Source organism: Chelonoidis abingdonii, chromosome 2 (assembly GCF_003597395.2).
Source record: "Chelonoidis abingdonii isolate Lonesome George chromosome 2, CheloAbing_2.0, whole genome shotgun sequence".
Classification (NCBI taxonomy): Eukaryota; Metazoa; Chordata; order Testudines; family Testudinidae; genus Chelonoidis; species Chelonoidis abingdonii.
In genome coordinates, this window is record NC_133770.1 from 231,924,455 (window position 1) to 231,944,502 (window position 20,048).

Sequence of the window (20,048 nt, forward strand, 5' to 3'; positions counted from 1 at the left end):
CGCGGGGCCATTGCGTGCGCATCGCCTCCGCTTCAAGCTCGGGCTGACCCGCGGCGGCCGCCAGACTTGCACAGCAGCGCGTGGCCGGAGCCCCGGGGAGCGGCGCGTGTCAGTTGCGCCCCGCCTCCCCCCGCTGGCCGCGTGCGGGATGCCGTACGAACCGCGGAGCCGCCTAGTGGCGGAGCTGCTGCTGCAGGCGGACGAGGGAGCGGGCAGCATCCTGTGCCTCTGTTCCCGGGCCTTTGTGGAGTGAGTACGGGCGCCTCCCCCGGGGGTGGCACCTCAGCTCCCTGGGCGGGCCTGGGGGCGCTGGCCTGGTAACTAGCGCTAATGCAGGGGCTGCCTCTTTCCGGGGTGGGAGGATCGGGGCTTCACCTCTCGGGTGGGTGTCATCAGAAATGTCAGGTCAGCAGGGGAGATAGCTGTGTGCTCCACAGCAGGGCTGGGCATTGGACCCGTCCCGAAATAATTGGTCAAGGGACTGGCCAAACATTGGTCCAATATTTTCAGTGTCAAAAATGATAAAATGTTTAAAATTGCTGTCATACTAGAATGATAACAAAAAGAACATGATCATGTCTATGCAATTAAGTTGGTCTATGTTACGTTGACATACAGCCACCGCAGTAATTAAATTGTTGTTGCATGTCCACACTATGTTCCTTGTGTTGGCTGTGTGTGTCCTCACTAGGAGCGCTTACCAATTTAACTGTCAATGTAGGGCATTGCGGGATGGCTTCTGAAAGGCAGCAACTGTCAATGTAAGCAAAGCAGTGTCTACAGTGACACTGCATCAACCAAACTACATGATGGTGTAGTGGGCAAGTTACATCACTGGGAGCTACATTTTAGTGTGTACACGTAGAGTTAGGTCAATGTAAACTGCCTTATGTTGACCTAACTCTGTAATATAGACCAGGGCCAAGTCTTTTTGGTCTCCAGTAGGCCCAGCCTTACTACAAACAGCAAGTTATATAACTAAGTTATTTTAATGCAGAAAAATCTCCAAAAAGAAAATAATGTCTTTACAAATGAAAGAATAATTATTATTGGCTTTTTAGCCATGCTGTGGCGTACAAATGAGAACATTATTCAAGACTCAGCAGTTTCAAAGAAAAATAAAATTTAAGTAGCAATAAAATAAACAGCAACTATAAAAGAAAAAAATAATCTTTAAATGCACGCATGCTAGTAAGGCAGCTGGTCAACTCTTCAAGCATCTTTCTTTTTTTATCTTCATTTTCTTTGTCAGCTTCAGCGGCTTTGTCTATATCTTTGTCCTCATCATCGCATTTGTCAGTATCCCCTTCCTCTTTATCTGACATATTGAGTCAACTTTTCATCTATGTTTTGTTCTCCAGTCTCAAGTTATGATATGTTGTCACCAGCTTCCCAGAAAGAGAAGGTCTTCAGTTTCTGGTTTTTGAATGGGTGGTTCCTCCAATAGACCAGTTTTGTTTTGCACATGCAGTAATACATATGTTAAGAACATCTGCCACTGTAACTATAGTGCAAGGAGGTCACAACCCTTTCCACCACAATGAAGGAGAAAGCTGTTTTGATTCTATTGCTGAAACTGGACTCCATGTTATTTTATGACTGAATTGTCTACCTTTTGCTTTATGCTTTCTTACCTTGTTAGTGGTGTTTGTTCATTTGACTATCCTTTAAAATTTGCAATAGCCACTATGAGGTCACTGGTTGAAACAAATTAATCATCAGTAAGGCCTTGGCCCTGGAAGCATAGATTAAAAAGCTAGGCAGCATTATCTGTGGGAATGATCACTTGCTTTTTCTGTGATTATTTTGTCTATCTTTTTTTCTTCAGCTTTTGTAAGTGGACTGTGTTTTCCCAAATATGTTCGTAACTTTCAGGAACTGGTTCTAAGCATCAGACAGTGAAGAACAGGGGTTCTCAAACTGGGGGTTGGGACCTCTCAGGGTGTCGTGAGGTTTATATGGGGAGTCGCACTCAGAAGCTTGCTGTGTGAAAGTGGGTGACCATTACAAAAGTCTGAGAACCACTGATGTAGAACTATTTTCCATATTCGGAATGGACTGAAGGGGTTCACTCAGTAAAATGAATTTTGAATTTCACATCCAGAATTCATTGTCATCAAGAATGTCAGTGCAGATAATTCAGGGACAACACTGCTTACTCCAACTGAAGAGCCTTCTTGTGTATTTGAAAATCTTTGAGACATTTAATAGAAGATGCCCATAGGGTACCATAGGAGTTACTCAGAGTGAATGAGACTGAGTACTGTAGTAAATTATGCTGAAAAACTTGTTTGTTTTTGAAAAACTTGTCAATGCTTTTTAGTTCTGACAGATGTGATAAGAAAGTTGCCAGCTCTTCAACTTCACCAGTGAAAAGCTGCATTGTATAGCAGGGGTCGGCAACCTGTCAGAAGTGGTGTGCCAACTTCATTTATTCACTCTAATTTAAGGTTTCGCATGCCAGTAATACATTTTAACGGTTTTAGAAGGTCTCTTTCTCTAAGTCTATAATATATAACTAAACTATTGTTGAATGTGAAGTAAATAAGGTTTTTAAAATGTTTAAGAAGCTTTATCTAAAATTAAATTAAAATGCAGAGCCCCTCAGACCAGTGGCCAGGACCCAGACAGTGTGAGTGCCACTGAAAATCAGCTCACGTGCCACCTTCAGCACATGTGCCATAGGTTGCCTACCCCTGTTGTATAGGCAGCACATCAGTAACATGGAATGTTTGTATTCTCATTTATCAACTAAAAGTCCAAGTAGCTTTCTTGTTACTCCATTGTAGATCACAACAAAATAACCTTCCATGGATCCAATTAATTGATTATATTTTTTAACTGGTTAGCAATATATTGGGCTGTGTGGGGTGATTCTCAGTTGTTGACTGGAATGAGTGAATGCTTGTTGTGGAATTGTTATCACGAAGGTGATGACGTCCTCATTGCAATATTGCTCCAGTTACTAGAGACCAGTGAGGAGCTTTTGCGATAAAACCAACTCTCTTCTTCATAATTCTCTTTGCCATTCAGAAGACTGCCTGCAGGCTGCTTCCTAATAGGTACTTTGTAAATTAGACACAACTTATGAAAACATTCTAGCATATTTTTATATTTAAGCCATTTCATATAGACATCTAGCAAACACAGTGAAATTTATTTTTCTGGTCATGGGACATTCTACCCAAAAATCTCTTGATACCAGTTTGATGAACATTGGAAGACTTTCCAGGAGTAGAAGTTTTTGATGCTGAAGCAGGATGGGGTAGCAAAATTCGTATTAGAAGACGAAGAAATGAAATTAGCTTCACTTTCATTGTCACTTATATCACTGTCCTCATCAAAAGACTCCAGATTTCATGATGGTACTGCCAAAGACAAAGAAGAAGGAGAATGCACAGAAGAAAACCAAATTTTGATGCACTCTGGTTTTCCTTTTTTTGTTGTTTGACTTCAGTAATCTATCTTTGACAGCAGCTGGACATATACCTCAAGAATTCAACAAATGTTTCTCCTTTCTACCTACATGTGTCACATACTCAGAAAACCAGAGATTGCACTTAACTTTGGCAGTTGTTACATATTCATGTCTATTAAAAAAAAAATATCCATGCGAATAATTTTGTCTTCCCCTGACTCTGCATAATAGATTATCAAGCATCTCTTAGAACTATATGTCTACACTTAGATTGAAATCTATTTCTAACTCCTGCTGTTCTAGAAGATTCCAGCCAATCAAAATGTTTTTGGCCATGCTGCCCTCTCCCTCCTAGGACACTTACAGATTCTTAGATCTCGTGGAGAGGGTGGGGAGCAGATGGCCTCTCCTCCCCACAGCAAACGTAAGGGACTCATAAGCAGCAGTTGGAGGAGGAATAGAGCAGGATTTTGGGAAGGAAGGGGCCTCTACAGAGATATGATGTCAACACTCCTCATTAACATAAAATGTTTTCTCAGCAAGATTTGTGTGGGAAGGCTTATGAAAGGGATTTTTATTGAGGGAAGAAACGGGTTATTTACATGGGCATTTAATATGGGTTGTCTTGTTTGGTGTGGGTGGGGAAAGTGTTTGAGGGGGCTTAATAGCTGTGATACTTTAGTCAAGGGAGAGGCTTAGTGACTGTGCATCTTTTCCCTGTGTTGGGAGAGAAGGTTTAATGTCTATGAATGTGCTTCTTGCTCCCCCACTCCCTTCTAAGTTAACTTCTATATATTTGTCTAGTTTGTTTAAGTCAAACTCTTTGGGGCAGAGTCAGAGTCGCTTACCTTGTTTAATGTGCTGTCTGAACTGCCACAAACATTGATGATGTCATATACAAGACATCGGTATGTACAATGTTTGTTCAAAAAAATTCCAGCCAACCAAGGTGCTCAGCTTTCACCCAGTTTACCTTTTTCCCCAACAGGTGGCTGTAAGCTGGCATGGCTATCCCTCCGCATCTACACTGGGGGAGGGGGGCACGCCTCCTTGCTGTTTGGATCCATGAGAGCCTTCTCCGATCAAAGGAAAAAAGGGGGGAATTAGCAGTTCTCAAGGGGCTCATCCTTCAAACAGAGTGAGGCCATAAACGGTCTGGGCTCTATCCTGTAACCAGGCAGAGTGGTAACAGTCTCTTCGCCGAGCCATTAAGCAGGGTGGGGCAGAAAGCACCCAAGCAATCAGGCAGCTCTGTAGTACCAGCCCAGTGTAGGAGTGAGCGCCACACTCAATCCCTGGGGGCTCAAGTATGGGGTGAGCTGAGGAGCACAGGCCTCCTGGCCTATGGAGGGGGAGCATTGCCACCCCAGTGGTGGGATGGCAGGGGGGACATGGGCTTGCCCAACTCTACCGCGTCCCAATCCAAGGCCCTAATAGTGGCGGAGTAGTCTGCCACTGGGTCAGCAGGGATCTGCCTACAACATGCTGACCTGATTTGAGGCTCACTCTCCACCAGACTATTGCCTGGTTCCCCTGCATTGCTTCCTTCTTTCTGCCTCAGGCATACCTGTGTTCAAAGGTCGTCCTCAGTCTCCTCGAGATACACTGCCAGGGGTAGTGGTAGCAGTTCCTCCACATTGAGAACGTTGCGGGTCCCTGGGGCAGCAGTGGTTCTCCTTGGTGCTCCACTCCAGCAGTGGGAAAGAAACATCTGTCTCCTCCAGCAGCTCCCTCTTAACAGCTGCTGGGCTGGCCGTTTATATTTCCCCTTCCTGTCCCCCCTGTCCTCGCTCGCCGCTTCTGGTGTGCAGGGCGTGGCCCTCCTGGCTCCGCCCACCAGGTGGCTTGTAGTGCTCCCTCCGCATCCACTTCTGAGAAGGGCCACATCTCCTCACTACGGTGGCCTTAACGTAGTAAAGCGAGTGATCAAGACTAGGGCTGCCAAGCGATTAAAAAAATTGCACTGTCAAACAATAATAGAATACTATTTATTTAAATATTTTTGGATGTTTTCTACATTTTCAAATATACTGATTTCAATTACAACACAGAATACAAAGTGTACAGTGCTCACTTAATATTTTTTATTGCAAATATTTGCATTGTAAAAAACAAAAGAAATAGTATTTTTCACTTCACCTAATATGAGTAATGTAGTGCAATCTCTTTATCATGAAAGTTGAATGTACGAATATAGAATTATGTTAAAAAAAAAAAAACTTGCATTCAAAAATAAAACAATCTAAAATTTTAGAGCCTGAATGTCCACTCAGTCCTACTTCTTGTTCAGCCAATTGCTCAGACACACAAGATTGTTTACATTTGCAGGAGGTAATGCTGCCCGCTGCTTGTTTACAATGTCACCTGAAAGTGAGAACAGGTGTTCTCATGCCACTCTTGTAGTCGGGCTCGCAAAGTTATTTACGTGCGATGCGCTAAAGAATTTCCATGTCCCTTCAAGCTTCAACGCACGATTCCAGAAACATGCGTCATGCGATAGAGGGTTCTGCTTGAGTAACGATCAAAGGAGTGCAGACGGATGCATATTCCATTTTCACTCATCTGATCCAGCCAGCAGACGAGTTGATTTTCTTTTTTGGTGGTTCGGCTCTCCAGTTTCCGCCCTGGAGTGTTGCTCTTTTAAGCACATCTGAAAGCAACTCCACTCTTGTCCCTCATGAGATTTTGAGGTACTTCAGTATTTAACCTTGGGTCAAATCTGTAGCTATCTTTAGACGCTTACGTTGCTACCCTTCTTTGCATTTTGTGAATTCTGGCCGTGAACGTTGTCTTAACATGAACAACGTGCTGGGTCTCATCCAAGATGCTTGTAACGGAAGTAATGCAGAATTTGGGTAAAAAGATAGAAACAGAAAAAGCAAACAACAAGGACAGGACAAATACAGTTTCCCGAAGACATTCCAGTCACAAATGTATAACACTTATTATTTTTTAACGGCTCGTCAGCCAAGGAAGCATGTCCTCTGGAAGGTGGCTGAAGCATGAAGGGGGCATATAATTTGCTTTCGGGCCCTGGCTCCGGCTCCAGTATAGTAAGACACTATCCGTGGAGAATCTGCAGGACGCCTGCAAGATCGACGACTAACTGCTGCCGCCAGGCAGAAGACAACGCCCTCACACCTTCTGACCCGCATCGCCCTTCGTCTGAAGGTTCCGCCGTGGCAGGCTGCCTCTAACAAGGCACAACACCATTCCGGCGAGCTGGTCAAAAGTGGCTGTCCTGTCCCGCCTCAGAGAGCCAGCAACGAGTCAAATATATATTTCGCTCACAGACACGGTGGCAGGCCAACACGTCCCGCATGGGAGAGCTGCTGGTGATATCGGGTCATCAACGCACGCCTCCGCCTCCTGACGTGCCCGGCACCACAGTTATGAGCGTCGCGGCGACCGCCTGCACGCTACCGACCATGTTTCGACACTCGAATCGGCATGCGTGGGGCCTGCCTCCGCCAGAGATGTTAGCACCTTCTCCGTGAGCGTCCCTGGACGGCGAGTTCGGCCGAGACGGTGGGACACACGCCTGCTGTGGTCCCGGCGCCCACAACGCCATGGACGCGACTAGGGAAGCGACTGGCTGCCGCTGGGTAGGGGGGGGGGGGGGGGGGAGGGGGGGGGGCGGGGCGCACAGGAGCTGGGAGGTTATGGTGCCTGCAGATCGGAGACTGGAGGGCAGCATCAACCGTAGGCCCCGAGCTCGAGGCGTGCTGGAGATCCCCTGAAGGCGCGTCACGCGCTCTACGTGACGCCCTGGAGGAAAAAGAACCTGAAGGGCAAGGCCTTTGAGGTGACAGCAAGTGGGACTCAGCAAACCACTGTTCCCCCTTGCGGGCAGCTTCATCCGCTTCGCCGACTGGCGGTTCTACACCGCGCCCGGCTGACTCGTCACCGCTGCAATGGAGCCATCCGTCACGGGAACCGGGACAAGCGTGCAGGAAGTGCGGTACAGCCCTGAAGACCCGCCCCATGTCTGTGAGAGCAAGCCCCACGCCAAGAGCCTGGGCAGCTGCTGCGCCACAACGCCGTCCAGAGCCGCTAGGAAGGCATGCCCCAATCTCGGTGAGATTGCAGTGCAACCGCACATCCCGGCACCGACAGCCCGCTGCGCCCAGCATAGTCGTCACGACATGAGCGGATAAAAGATCATCCTCGTCGACGTGACGATGTACCCGTTTCGAGGAACGGAACCCGGCGTTCCGCGAAGCCCGAGCCCGTAAACTCGAAAATACGCCCCCTTGCGACTGACACATTTTTTTTTTTTTTTTTTTTTTTTTTTTTTGTGTTTTTTTTTTTTTGGCGGCAAAGGGCTACGAGGTTTACCGACGCTTGATCTGTCGGGGTGCAGGCGGCCTGGGACCCCTGACGCGCCGAACGAACGTGTCTTAGGCCTGCGGGAAGGGGGCCGCGCTATGATCGCGACTCATGAGACGCTTGATGGTCTCGGACACTATCCGGTGGTCTGAGACAATTTACTATGAACACATCACGCGGCCACTCGCCATACTAGGATGAGCGATGTGGACTCCAACGCACGGCCACGGGGGGGGAGGGGGAACCCCCCTTGACAACCCCCTACTAACTATTCCACTGAGTCTTTGAACTTACCGGATCTGGATTCCACCACGTGAGGTCACCCATCCCATTAAACCCGGCCCGCTTACTCATACTATGACTGTGGTGACCCACTATATGAGCGATGTACCCTCACTGCCCCCCTACTATATCTTGACCCCACCCACCGTACACCCCGCATTGGGGACATCACAGGCTGTATGTATTATATGCTGAACCATAACCAAATACCAGCGTCCCCCCATACTCTGTATGTTGCCCCCGATGACTAATGACTGACACATCAAACTCTTTGTATCATCTTTATTTAATATTTTCTAATAAACTTTTAAATCTGGCACGTAAATAGCTTGCAAAGCTAGCTACAAAAGCGCCATGCAAATGCCTGTCCTCACTTTTGGGTGACATTGCGAATAAGAAGAGGGAAGCATTATCTCCTGTAAATGTAAACAAACTTGTTTGTCTTAGCGATTGGCTGAACGAGAAATAGAATTGAGTGGAGTTGTAGGTTCTGAAGTTTTACATTATTTTGTTTTTGAATGCAGTTATGTAACCAAAAAAACCCCTACATTTGTAAGCTGCACTTTCAGGACAAAGAGATTGCACTTGTATGAAGTGAACTGAAAAATACTATGTATTTTATCATTTTTACAGTGCAAATATTTGTAAGCAAAAAATATTTGCACTGTAAAAAATGATGCGAGCAATGAGCTTGGCATTGTGTTAGGAGCAGCATTGTGGGTGACAAGGCATATTCCACTCAGCACCCTCTCAGAAGAAATCTGAGCACTTGGGCCCTGATACTGCCATGAATGACTGTTGATCTTGCAAGGGGCACCCCATGAACAGTTAATTGTGGAACTGGGGCATTAGATTTTCCTTCTATCTAGCAGATGGAGGAGACCCTTATTTCTCAGCCAGTCTTTACAGTTTTTTCTTGTTCTTGCTGATTTATTCTGTGATTCGTCAGTGGTGTCTTTTCATGGTTATTGTGGTGTTTTTCTGTTTCTTTTTATGCCCTTGATGATGATGTGTTTTAATGTTTGGGGGGTTTTCATTTGTTTTATAGGGATCGAAAATTGTACAAATTAGGACTAAAGGGGTTTTATGGTAAAGAAGACTATGACAGTACAGGTAAAGTATGCTTGATAATTAAAGACTCCAGGGTTGATTTTAGTTCAAGTGGTTAAAATAATGACTAATTATGTAGTAAATATGTGCTTTGTGGTAATATGTGTAATTATGTTGATTACATTAGTTATTCAGGGTGCAGTAGTGCTGTATAGTTGCTAACCCATAATCATACACTCATTTTTCCTCCATTCCTCAATGCTTTTGCTAAGAGGACCCTGTCCTGCATAAGGATAACATAATTATAAGTGTACATTGTGTTCTGGCAACTGTAACTTCCTCTGCTCTGATTGGCTACCATCCTTAGCACTCCCCATCAAGATGCCTACATGAATATGGTTCCCCTGATTTCCTCCTTACCATCCTGTCACTCCTACCCGGGCTGGATAGTAAATATTTTGTAAAGCAAAAGCTCTGCTTAGAGAGGAGGCTAAACTTTCCACACATGTTGAGAAAGAGCAACAAAGTGGAGATTGAAAGAACTTGGAGTTGTCAGAGTGATGGGGGTCAGAAACGAAGGCAATCGTACTTGTTTTAGGTATATGGATGAATTTCTGGGGCCAGTCACCAACCAAAACATAGAGGTGAAAGGAAAGAGAGCACATTTTAGTAGATGAACTTGAAGATCCTTGTTATCTGCATAATAAATATATTCTGGGCTAGGAAACTATGATTTTTTTAAATGCTTAAGAATCAATTTTCTCTACAGAATTACAAATTTCTGTGTTTAGCCAGCCTCATTAATATGCAGTGTCTGCTTTGGCAATGATTTTTGTGGCACTAAACAAATTTGCAATTATGTCAATTTTGTTTTTAATGTAAAGACTGAGAGAAGAGCAAATTGATAGCTGTCTGTAGCCTTTTTGAGATGATTTAGTGACATTCTTGGCACGCCGTGTTTTGTAATATTGTATGATCTTTGTTACCCCATTTATAGTACACTCGTAAATTTGTTGACCATTTCCATGGTTTAATGATATGCCAAAAGACGTCCTGTGAAGCATTTACTTTCTGTACTCTCTCCCTTGTTTTTAGATTTTTGGCCAGATACTATCAGGCAGTATGTGTTTTATAAATATTTAAACAGCTGGGACTTGATTTTCAAACTGGGTCTCCATTTTGTAGGCACAAAATTGTGCCTGTAGTGAATTGCTCCCACAATTCTATGTCCCCACTCTATTCATGCTTTTTCTTGGGAATTTATTTTGACTGCAGTTCATTGCAGGAGCAAAAATCATGGAGGCAAAACCCGAGGCCCTTATTCTGTTATAATTAATTGAAATAATGACGTCATTCAAAAGTTCAGAATTCATGTATGTATTTCTTGGCTGCTATGTTTAAAAAAAATCAACAAAATTAGTCAGTTTCAGATGAGTTGGAGATAAGTCATTTTGCTGCAATGATCAACTAAAGCACGAGATGTAGAAAGCTGTGCCTACTAAGCAGCTTTCAGATGTTGTTATAGAATGTAACTGGGGAAAGAAACTCGTGGTGCAGATTTCCTGATTCTCCATCAGAAAGATACAGAGCAGAGCTGAGTAGGATTGAAACCAATTTATGAAATTGTAAATTAATATAACTTGTTTATAGGAGAAGAGCAAACAGAGGAAGAGAAGGAGGGGAATCATCATCGCAGTGTGGCAAAAAACTCAAACAACAATCATTCTTTGGGCCTGGAAGAGCAGGAACTGGACTCAGAGGCTGAACTCATGAGGAGTATGGGGTTACCGCTTCAGTTTGGAGGACTGTCAGCTCATAAGGAATTTGTGGTATACCCCAGCTTACTGTGCTTTTTATGCGTCTTTGTATTTCCAGACTCTGGGCTATGAAAGTAAATTGAACACTGTGTGATGTGGGTTTCTCTGCACATGCGTGAAGGAGCTAGTCCACAGAGCAAGTTGTAGGACTAGGAACTGATTAATTTCTTGAATGAACCAATTTGTGAATAAACTGATCAAAACACAATATTAAAAACAGTGGTACACAAACTATGGGACAAAGGAATTGAATGGGAAATGAATACACAGTACTTTTAATTTATAGAACATTGGTAAGAGTGGTGCTTTACAAAAAAGTGTATGTTAAAATAAAGTATGGTATGAGAGCTGTGAAGGAAGTAACATCAGTGAAAGACTGGTATTTGTTCTCTGGAACTAACTTATCGATGGTCCAGCTTTTGCCTGTGCAGTGGCCACACAGAATCTGAAGAGCAGGTTTGAGTTTAAGTAACTCTCATGTTTGACTTTTTTCAGATTCATAATAGAAAAGTTTTGTTCTAAAATATAGGTACTTCCAAAGATATTTGTACAGACAACAACCCCATTAGGTAACTCTGGATGTCTTTTATCCAGCATGCATTAAGGAAAAATGAGTAAGGTTTTCTTTGCAAAACTTGGATCACAGCATTTCAGTTCTAGCTGAACTTTGACAGCAACTGAAAATGGGTTTCCAGTTTAACAACTTGAACACTGCTTGTTCTTTTGAAAGTCTCAGCTATTGATGCAAATGAACTTTGAAGCTTCTTTCCTCAGCACTACAAAGCTGAGTGAAGCTGACTGTGATTCAGAAGTAAGTTTGGGGACGTACTTCTGTGCAGGATAAGGGGTTTTTTTGTAGCTGTTGGCCCTAGTAAGTTGTAGTCAGTGGAAAAAAAGGATTGTTCTCTTTCCATCTTACTGCCAAATTAATAGTTTCATGGATTTAGCCAAAGATCCACTGTCCGGCACTAGTGAAACAATTTCTTGTTCTCTGTCGATGGCTTTTAAAAATGACTACACGCCAAATTTGCTGCTTATGTAAACAAGCATTCCTGCACCAAAGTGAATGGAGTTTCATTTGTTCATACCAATGATGAGTTTAACACCAAGTTGATCATCTTATTACTTTTTTCCTCCTATTAGTTGTTTCCCTGTCTTTTCTCCTTCACCATTAGATAGCTTTGTCAGGTTTGCCTTGTATCTTGGGCAGCAGATGGAAGGGTTATTTGCTGTAGCAGAAGTTTATATCTTCCCTGGCTCCCCTCCAAAAGCTTATTTAGTATATTCTACCAGTGATCTCATGAGTAAGGCTACGATATTGTCATGGATATTTTTAATAAAAGTAATGAACAGGTCACGGGCAATAAACATGGAAACCATGACATGTCCCTGACTTTCACTAAAAATATCCATGACAAAATGGGGAGGGAGGAGGGTCCAGCACCCTGCCCCACTGCATGCAGGGGTGGGGAGCAGTAGCTCCCCTGTCCAGTGGCTGGGAGCTGGGGGTGGGGGGAATCCTCTGTTACCCTCAGGGCTGGGAGCTCAGGGATCCCCTCACTGCCTATGGTGACTGGGAGCTCTTGGGGTCCCCCACTGCCTGCTAGGGAGTTCTGGGGGGCCCCCTGTGGTGGCTGGGGCACTCCGGGGGATACCCTACTGCCAGCCGGGGCTGGGATGCTCTGGAGCATCCCCCTGCCTTGCAGGGCTGGGAGCTACAGGGGAATCACCTGTTGCCCTGCAGGGGTGGGAGTTGCGGGGGATGCCGCCACCCATGGCAGCTGGGAGTTGCAGAGAGTCCCCCACTGCCGCAGTAGCTGGGCTGTTGCAGGGGCTCAGTTTCGCAGAGGTTGCGGAAAGTCACGGAATCTGTGGAAAAAATACTTGCATTAGCCTTCTGAGTGTTGAGTGGAGGGCAGAAGAAGGAGGAAGACAGAACAAGGAGGAAAGAATAAATTCTCCCTTGTGAGTTACTTGGTTCTGGGCAGTTTTTAAAAACACATTTTATTTCTCTTTGATTTTTAGGTATCAGAAAATTCCAGAAAGAGAAATAAGATAGTGAAGAAGAAAAAGAAGAAAAAGCTGCAGCAAAAGCACTTGAATGAGATCATGCGGGAAACCTGGGAAGAAGATTGTGAAGATCATAACCAGTCTTTTTCAGATGATCCAGATTTACATACAGAACATATTGAGGAGAAAAAACCATGCCAGCTTCTGAATGAGGACAACTGTGAAAACAGAGATTGCCCTATTAATGATGCTTTACCCAGTGAGCTGAAAGAGAAATGGGAAAAATATTGGAGTGAGTATGGAGAAGGTCTTCTGTGGCAAAGTTGGCTGGAGAAGAACATGGAAGTAGAATTGTCTGAGAATGCACCTACCTCTGAGCCTTGGAACTCTCCTGACACCAAGGAAAAGTGGAAGCAGCATTATAGTGAACTATACTGGTATTACTGGGAACAATTTCAGTACTGGGCAAGTCAAGGATGGACTGTTGACAGCCTAGATGATGGCACAGAAATCAATGCATTTGAACTCGAAACAGGTCCGCCAGGAGAAGTAGACTGTGTTAGTACAGATGCTGTATCTCATCAAGTGCTGGACTCACAACTTTCTTCTTATCCTCCCTCCAAGATCAGTTGTAAAGAAGACTGTAGTTCACATGATGAGTACCATAATGAAATCCTCTTCGGGATTAGTAACATAAATCTGGATTTGGAGGCAGTGGAGGAGAGCAAATTAGCCCTAACAATTTATGATGGCCATCAAAACCTGAGTTCAGCTAGTAGTACAAGGCAGTGTCCTTGTGTTTCCAGCCAGAAGGAATCAAGCAATGGAGGAACCAGGAAAAGTGCATCTTCTGAAGATAAAAGCGTAAACCAGTCAGGTCTGTGTAGGATTAGCTAATATTGATTCTGGTAATATTCCTCCAGATGGATCTGTATAACACAGGGGTTGGCAACCTTTCAGAAGTGTGTGCCGAGTTTTCATTTATTCACTCTAATTTATGGTTTCGCGTGCCAGTAAAACAATTTAATCTTTTTAGAAGGTCTCTTTCTATAAGTCTATAATATATAACTAAACTATTGTTCTGTGTAAAGCAAATAAGTTTCAAAATGTTTCAGAAGCTTCATTTAAAATTAAATTAAAATGCAGAGCCCCCCCTGGACCTGTGGCCAGGATCCGGGAATGTGAGTGCCACTGAAAATCAGCTCGTATGCCGCCTTCGGCACCCATGCCATAGGTTGCGTACCCCTGATATAACACAAGAACTGACCTTAGCCCTGTCTCTGTTACTCAGTTTAACCCTGGGAATTGAGTATTTTGTAGAATGATTAACAACTTATTTCTGTTTTCTTCTGTCTGATTGACTCAAGCCTCATCTCTCTCCTCTTAGACCTTATTATTGAACATGTTCGTTGGATAAAAGGGTATTAATGGAATATCTCTTTTTTAATAAATCTCTGGCTGTACTAGCGAAGTGGTGGGATAACAGTATTAGTGCTTCCTCATTTTAAGTCTTTCTGGTATGCAGCTACTATACTATCCACACACAGGAAAAGCTGTGTTATCTGGCACTTTACAAACCAGAAAGCTCTATAAACTGGCCTTTCGGGAGGGAGTGTGGGGCATGGGCTCTGGGAGGGAGTTTGGGTGTGGGGGGGGAGGGGGGCAGGGGTTTGGGCTGCTGGATCTGGGAACTTCCACCCTCTTAATTAACCAGATTTCTTGACTTAGTGGCACCCCCCATTTCCCCAACATGCCATTTAACAAAGCATTTACTGTAAAAAGACAGATCAATTGGCTTCCTCCTAGTATATATCTCTCTCAGTAGGTTGGAGCAAATAGAACAGAAATAGATGTTTTAATAAATCTGGCCTGTGAAAGATCAATTTTGAAGGAAAGTCCCTATAAACATACAGTCCTTTCTTCACTCCACCTTCTCATGTCTGCCCACAAATGCTGTACCTGAAAATCTGTTTTTGTTTGATTCAATGTATGTAATATCGCAAGGCATCCATTTTCTTACTGTTCTATAAACTATTAGCTATGAACAAATCAAGTTGGTGGTACTGTATAAGCCAGATGGGCAAAGTATGGCCCATGGGCCACATCCGACCCATCAAACCATTTATTCTGGTCCTTAGCTCCTACCAGGGAGTGGGGTTGGGGGTTTGCCCTGCTCCGGTGCTCCAGCTGGGGAGCAGGGTTGGGGGCTTACCCTGCTCTGCGTTGCTCCCAGGAAGCAGCTGGCATGACTCCAGCTCCTACGTAGTACACGGATCCCGGCCAATGGGAGCTGCAGGGGTGGTGCCTGCGGACAGGGCAGCTCACAGAGCTGCCTGGCTGTGCCTCGGAGCTGGAGAGGGGGGGACACGCTTCCAGGAGCTGCTTGCCTTTTGCCTGCCTGCGCTCCCCAGAGGCAGCACGTGTAACCCTTTTATACTGCTCTGTGGTTTCTTCTGGTTAGGAGGAGGGGTGGAATATACAAGACTAGCAGTGGCTGAGGTGTTAGGAGGTTGATGCAGAAACCTGTAGTAGCCACTGCTGAGGAGTGTAGATAGTGAACAGATTTTCCCCCTTCTCCTGGCAGTTTCACAGAAACACCAGAGGCAGGAGCTTGGAGCCAAGTCTCAGCAGCCTCCCTCCTTTCCTTCTGAATGCCCTCTATTCTCCTTAAATTGCTAATCCTGGGACTGCCAGCAAGTTTCGTTTGAGTGCTGCTGTGAGTTCGTTAGCCAATGTCACTGCACTATCCTGGCAGACTTGCTTTCAACCATTAAGATGAGAGAAGAGATGAAAATCTTAACTTGTTAACTTGCAGTTATTTTTTAAAAAGGGCAGGGAAGCCATGTGGGGATTGTCCTGTATAAACTTTTCATATATGGAAACCTTTGAGTCTCTAAAACTAATGTTGCAAAATATTTAAAGATTCTTTAAAACAGCAGAGGAAACATAACATATAAGTCTACGTTAAAAAAAAAAAAGCTCCAAAATATTTAGTTTTTTGTAGACTGGAGAAGAGATGATTGGACAAACAAAAACAGTTTTTATGCCTCTTTAGATTCACAGGAGCCATCTAGACCAAATTCAAATGACAAAAGAGGATCACACAACAATGATAAGAAAAAAGACGAAGAAGAGGAAGAGCCACCTGAATATAAACATGCCAAACTCAAGAGGAGGCAAGTAATAAATTAGTTTTTTCTATTTCTAAAATCTGTTTCTGTGTGTTCCCGTGTATTAGAAGGGCTCCTAGCACAATGGGGCCCTGATCCTGATTGGATCTGTTGGCTATTCCTGCAATGCAAGTAATAATAATGGGCTTTCCTGCCTCCTTACCTTCCCATCTGACAGCATGGAGCTTCTATGTTGGTTGGAGGTCTCTGTCTCTTTATTCCAAGGAAAGAATTTAGAGCCCTGACTTCCAAACTCTATGGGAGGTTTATACACACTTGTCACCAGATTGTTAAATTGGATGGGATGCACCTTCTGTTGAGAATGGATTTGTCTATGTAATTGGCACTAAAAACTTGCTTTTTTATTTTTGGGGATGATGAGAAAAGGAATGGGAACAGAATTAAGTAGTTACTAGTTTAGGTGGTGATGCTAAGGTGTTAATATCGTTTTAGTAGCATAAGAACAAGAAATGCTTATGCCTTGAGGTAGAAAAAGCCTGTTATCTCCATTCATAGGGGCAGATTGCCCTTGTCTGGCTTGCGACTTGAAGGATATAAATGGAAGGTCACTATCTGTGATACTTACTGATGTGTATATTAAAACTTCATTAATACTTGGGTTTCTTTATGATGTAACCTTTAAAACCCAGAAGATAAGAGTACAGGCTGTGGAGTCTGCCAGTGTTAATGGGAATTTTCTTCTCTTAGTAGGAACTGTAATAAAAATGATAACTTTTTACAGAAAGTAACCGATGTCTGGGTTTCTTTATAGTCATGAACTGGATGCAGATGAAAATCCTGTTGCAGATCCCGAGGAAACCTGTTCTCTTCTGGGACTCAAGCATGGTACAGGACAAAAGTAATGACTTATAATCTAATTCAGTGTCCCTGTCTCCCTCCCTCTCCCCCGAAAATTAGCTCCTTTTACGCACTAGCTGCCCCATATTTTTCAAGTGTTATTTTCAAGTGTACCAGCAATCTCTGTTCCTTTTGACTATTAAGTTATTTGAAAGTTGTTTTGAAAATTATTCCTTGGCTACACTGGCACTTTACAGCGCTGCAATTTTCTCACTCGGGTGTGAAAAAAACACCTCCCTGAGCGCTGCAAGATACAGCGCTGTAAAGCCTCAGTGTAAACAGTGCTGCAGCGCTGGGAGAGCTCTCTCCCAGTGCTGCAAGCTAATCCCCATGAGGAGGTGGAGTACCTGCAGCGCTGGGAGAGCTCTCTCCCAGCGCTGGCACTGCGACCACACTCGCACTTCAAAGCGCTCCCGCGGCAGCGCTTTAAAGTTTCGAGTGTAGCCAAGCCCATAGTGTTTGTGCTTAATAATACTGTAGGTTTGACTCTAGGTGTTATAGGAGTGGAAAGGAGGGATGCAAAGTGTTAAAGATGAATTAGAGAATAATAAAAGTACTTTGAAGTGAAAGTAACAAATAACGAAGATTTAAATTAGATGGCATCCTAAAGTATAAATCATTTTTTGTTAAAATGCTTGTGGTTTTATAGATATCTTGGTTTTGTGAAATTATAAATTATTCTCTTAAATTCTCTGCTCCTGAGGGCTCTGATTGTTAATCAGCTTTTAAAAGTTTGGTGTCTAGTTAGGAGCCAGATAGGAACTTATTGCGGCTTCGTTATATTAGGACAAAGCCACCATCCTGTTAATGCAAATGTTGACAGTGTTTTATTTCATCTTGAAAACAGTTTCCATTTGGCTCATGGCATGGTCTACAACCTTGCGAGGGAGGATGTTTTAGTTTGGCTCCATCCAGTATGGTGTCCATTTTACTTGGCTCTTGGGCTGCTGTAAGATAAGGTGTCACTAATATATTTTGTGTAATATGCAAATATTTTAATTTTATGGGGAGATATGGATAGTTAAATTTGTATTTAGGCTGAAAAGTGTAATTTTAAGATAATGTTTGGCCTGTCAACCCTGACAGTCTCTCTCTAACATTTCGTAACAGCTGAATCCCACATATTTAAACTTCTGTTCTTAATCAATTCTTTTTGATTGCAGATATGGGGGAATTTCAAACTTTAGCTGCAGAAAGGTCCAGTATCTGGAGAAAAATGCAAAGCTCAAATCCCAGTTCTTGGACATGCGCAAACTAGTCAAGAGAAAAAACAAACACATTTTCTTCACAGAAGAGTCAGAAATGTTATCTTGCCAAAAAAGTAAAACTTTGAGTAAGGTATAAATGTTTCTTATAAGTTTATTTATTAGCACTGGTATAGCAGAGCACCCTAACTGCAGTACCATAGATGTATCCATGTTTGTTCTGATAACTATTATTGAACTGTGAAAACAGGAAGGTTTAGGCCAGTAAAGATCAAATGAATGCACATTATTAAGCATCAACCTGGGTCTGTTTATTGCTTACACATCTTTCTTTAGTAAAAAGCACTCTAGTCAGGAAGCATCTCAAAACAGTGAAAAACTCTTTATGAGTTGTTTTGGAGAATGTCACTTTTTAAGAATGTCATCTTAACAGCCATCTTATATAAACAGCTTTCCTTACCTCTAGATTCCTCATTTGTTCAGTAATGTGTATCTGTGTTTCTCTATATAGACCAATGGTGGGCAACCTGCAGCCTGCAGGCCGGATGCAGCCCATCAGGGTAATCTGATTGCGGGCTGCGAGATATTTTGCTGAAGTTGACAGTCTGCAGGCACCACCACCCCCAGCTCCCAGTGGCCGCGGCACAATGGGAGCTGTGGGACATGAAGTCTGCAGGCGAAGGGGCCACAGGGACGTGCTGGCTGCCACTTCTCACAGCTCCCATTGTCCGGAAACAGAGAACTGTGGCCACTGGGAGCTGTGGGGGGCGGTGCCTGTGGGTGGTCAGCATCAGCAAAATGTTTTACGGCCTGCAGTCAGATTATCCTGATAGGCTGCATGCGTTACCCACCACTCCTATTGACCATTGAATTACCTGCATTTTTTAAATGCGTGTGTTTGCATTTTTAAATACCTGCATTAATAGGGAGGAAAAGATATTTGTATGCTACAGTGAATTGTATACACCTCTATAACTTTTTTTATTGCACATAAAAATACCCCAAAACTTTATACATTCTTTTGTCCATCACCAGGACATTTGCTATATCGTTGCTGTGATCACCCAAATCATTGGTTTAGGTTTCAGCCTGACTCAACAGAAGCTGCTAGATTGTTCACTATTGTAGATTGTAGCCAATGATTTTTTGTCATCACTTTTTCTCCCTTATTATGTTATTTTGATAACATCACTATTCTTGTTGGGTTTGTTTACCTGTACTTATCGTAATGTAATCTCAACCTTAACTCTATTGAGTTTTTGCCTAGGAATTAATAACATATTTAGAAAAACTTTGTTATACAAGTGATTTTTCTGGTTAACAGCCTCCTTTTTAAGATTTGTTATCTCACATTCTTCTAGGGCTCACAGGATTTCCAACTCTCCTAATGCAAAATTTATTTTCTACACTGGTGGTTAGTGGTGTGTTGGACTTTAAACTTGTCACTGATGTAAGACTGAGTATTATCCACCCTGCCTGCTCCTGAAGCCAGTGTAATTCTGGGGAAAATTCCACTTTGTGGGGGATTAAGAACGAAATATGTGGCTATTTGAAAATAACTGTATACAGTAACTCCTCACTTAACTTCTTCCTGCTTAACCTTGTTTCAAAGTTATGTCGCTGCTCCATTAGGGAACATACTCATTTAAAGTTAAGTTCCTCTTCTCTGCCTCCTCCCCCTCCCTCCCTCCCAGTGCTTTCCCTGCCTCCAAACAGCTGTTTGGCGGCACGTAGGACTTTCTGGGAGGGAGAGAGTGAGTGGGGAACCTACCCCTCCCCCCACCCACACCCTGGGCAGGCAGGGCAACCCAGAACACAGGGGCTTTAGGGCCCTGGGCTAAGGGGGCCTGGGTCCCTGGCCTTCAGCTCTTAAGCCTCTTTCGGAATGCGGCCCTGTGAGCACGGGCCA

The 20,048-nt window shown here is 43.7% G+C and overlaps 1 protein-coding gene across 4 annotated transcripts in view; it reads left to right on the forward strand.

The window, feature by feature from the left end:
* TGS1 (trimethylguanosine synthase 1) overlaps nucleotides 1–20,048 on the forward strand; it is a 49,310-nt gene continuing 29,262 nt past the window's right edge. For all 4 annotated transcript variants that reach the window (XR_004374773.2, XM_032788438.2, XM_032788439.2 and 1 more), the window contains exons 1-7: nucleotides 1–249; nucleotides 9,078–9,142; nucleotides 10,730–10,908; nucleotides 12,922–13,783; nucleotides 15,962–16,082; nucleotides 16,849–16,935; nucleotides 18,098–18,272. Coding sequence is in view for 3 of the 4 variants with exons in the window: in XM_032788438.2 (XP_032644329.1) it covers nucleotides 149–249; nucleotides 9,078–9,142; nucleotides 10,730–10,908; nucleotides 12,922–13,783; nucleotides 15,962–16,082; nucleotides 16,849–16,935; nucleotides 18,098–18,272 (1,590 nt within the window). In the remaining variant the exon portion in view is untranslated. The remainder of the gene's footprint in view (nucleotides 250–9,077; nucleotides 9,143–10,729; nucleotides 10,909–12,921; nucleotides 13,784–15,961; nucleotides 16,083–16,848; nucleotides 16,936–18,097; nucleotides 18,273–20,048) is intronic.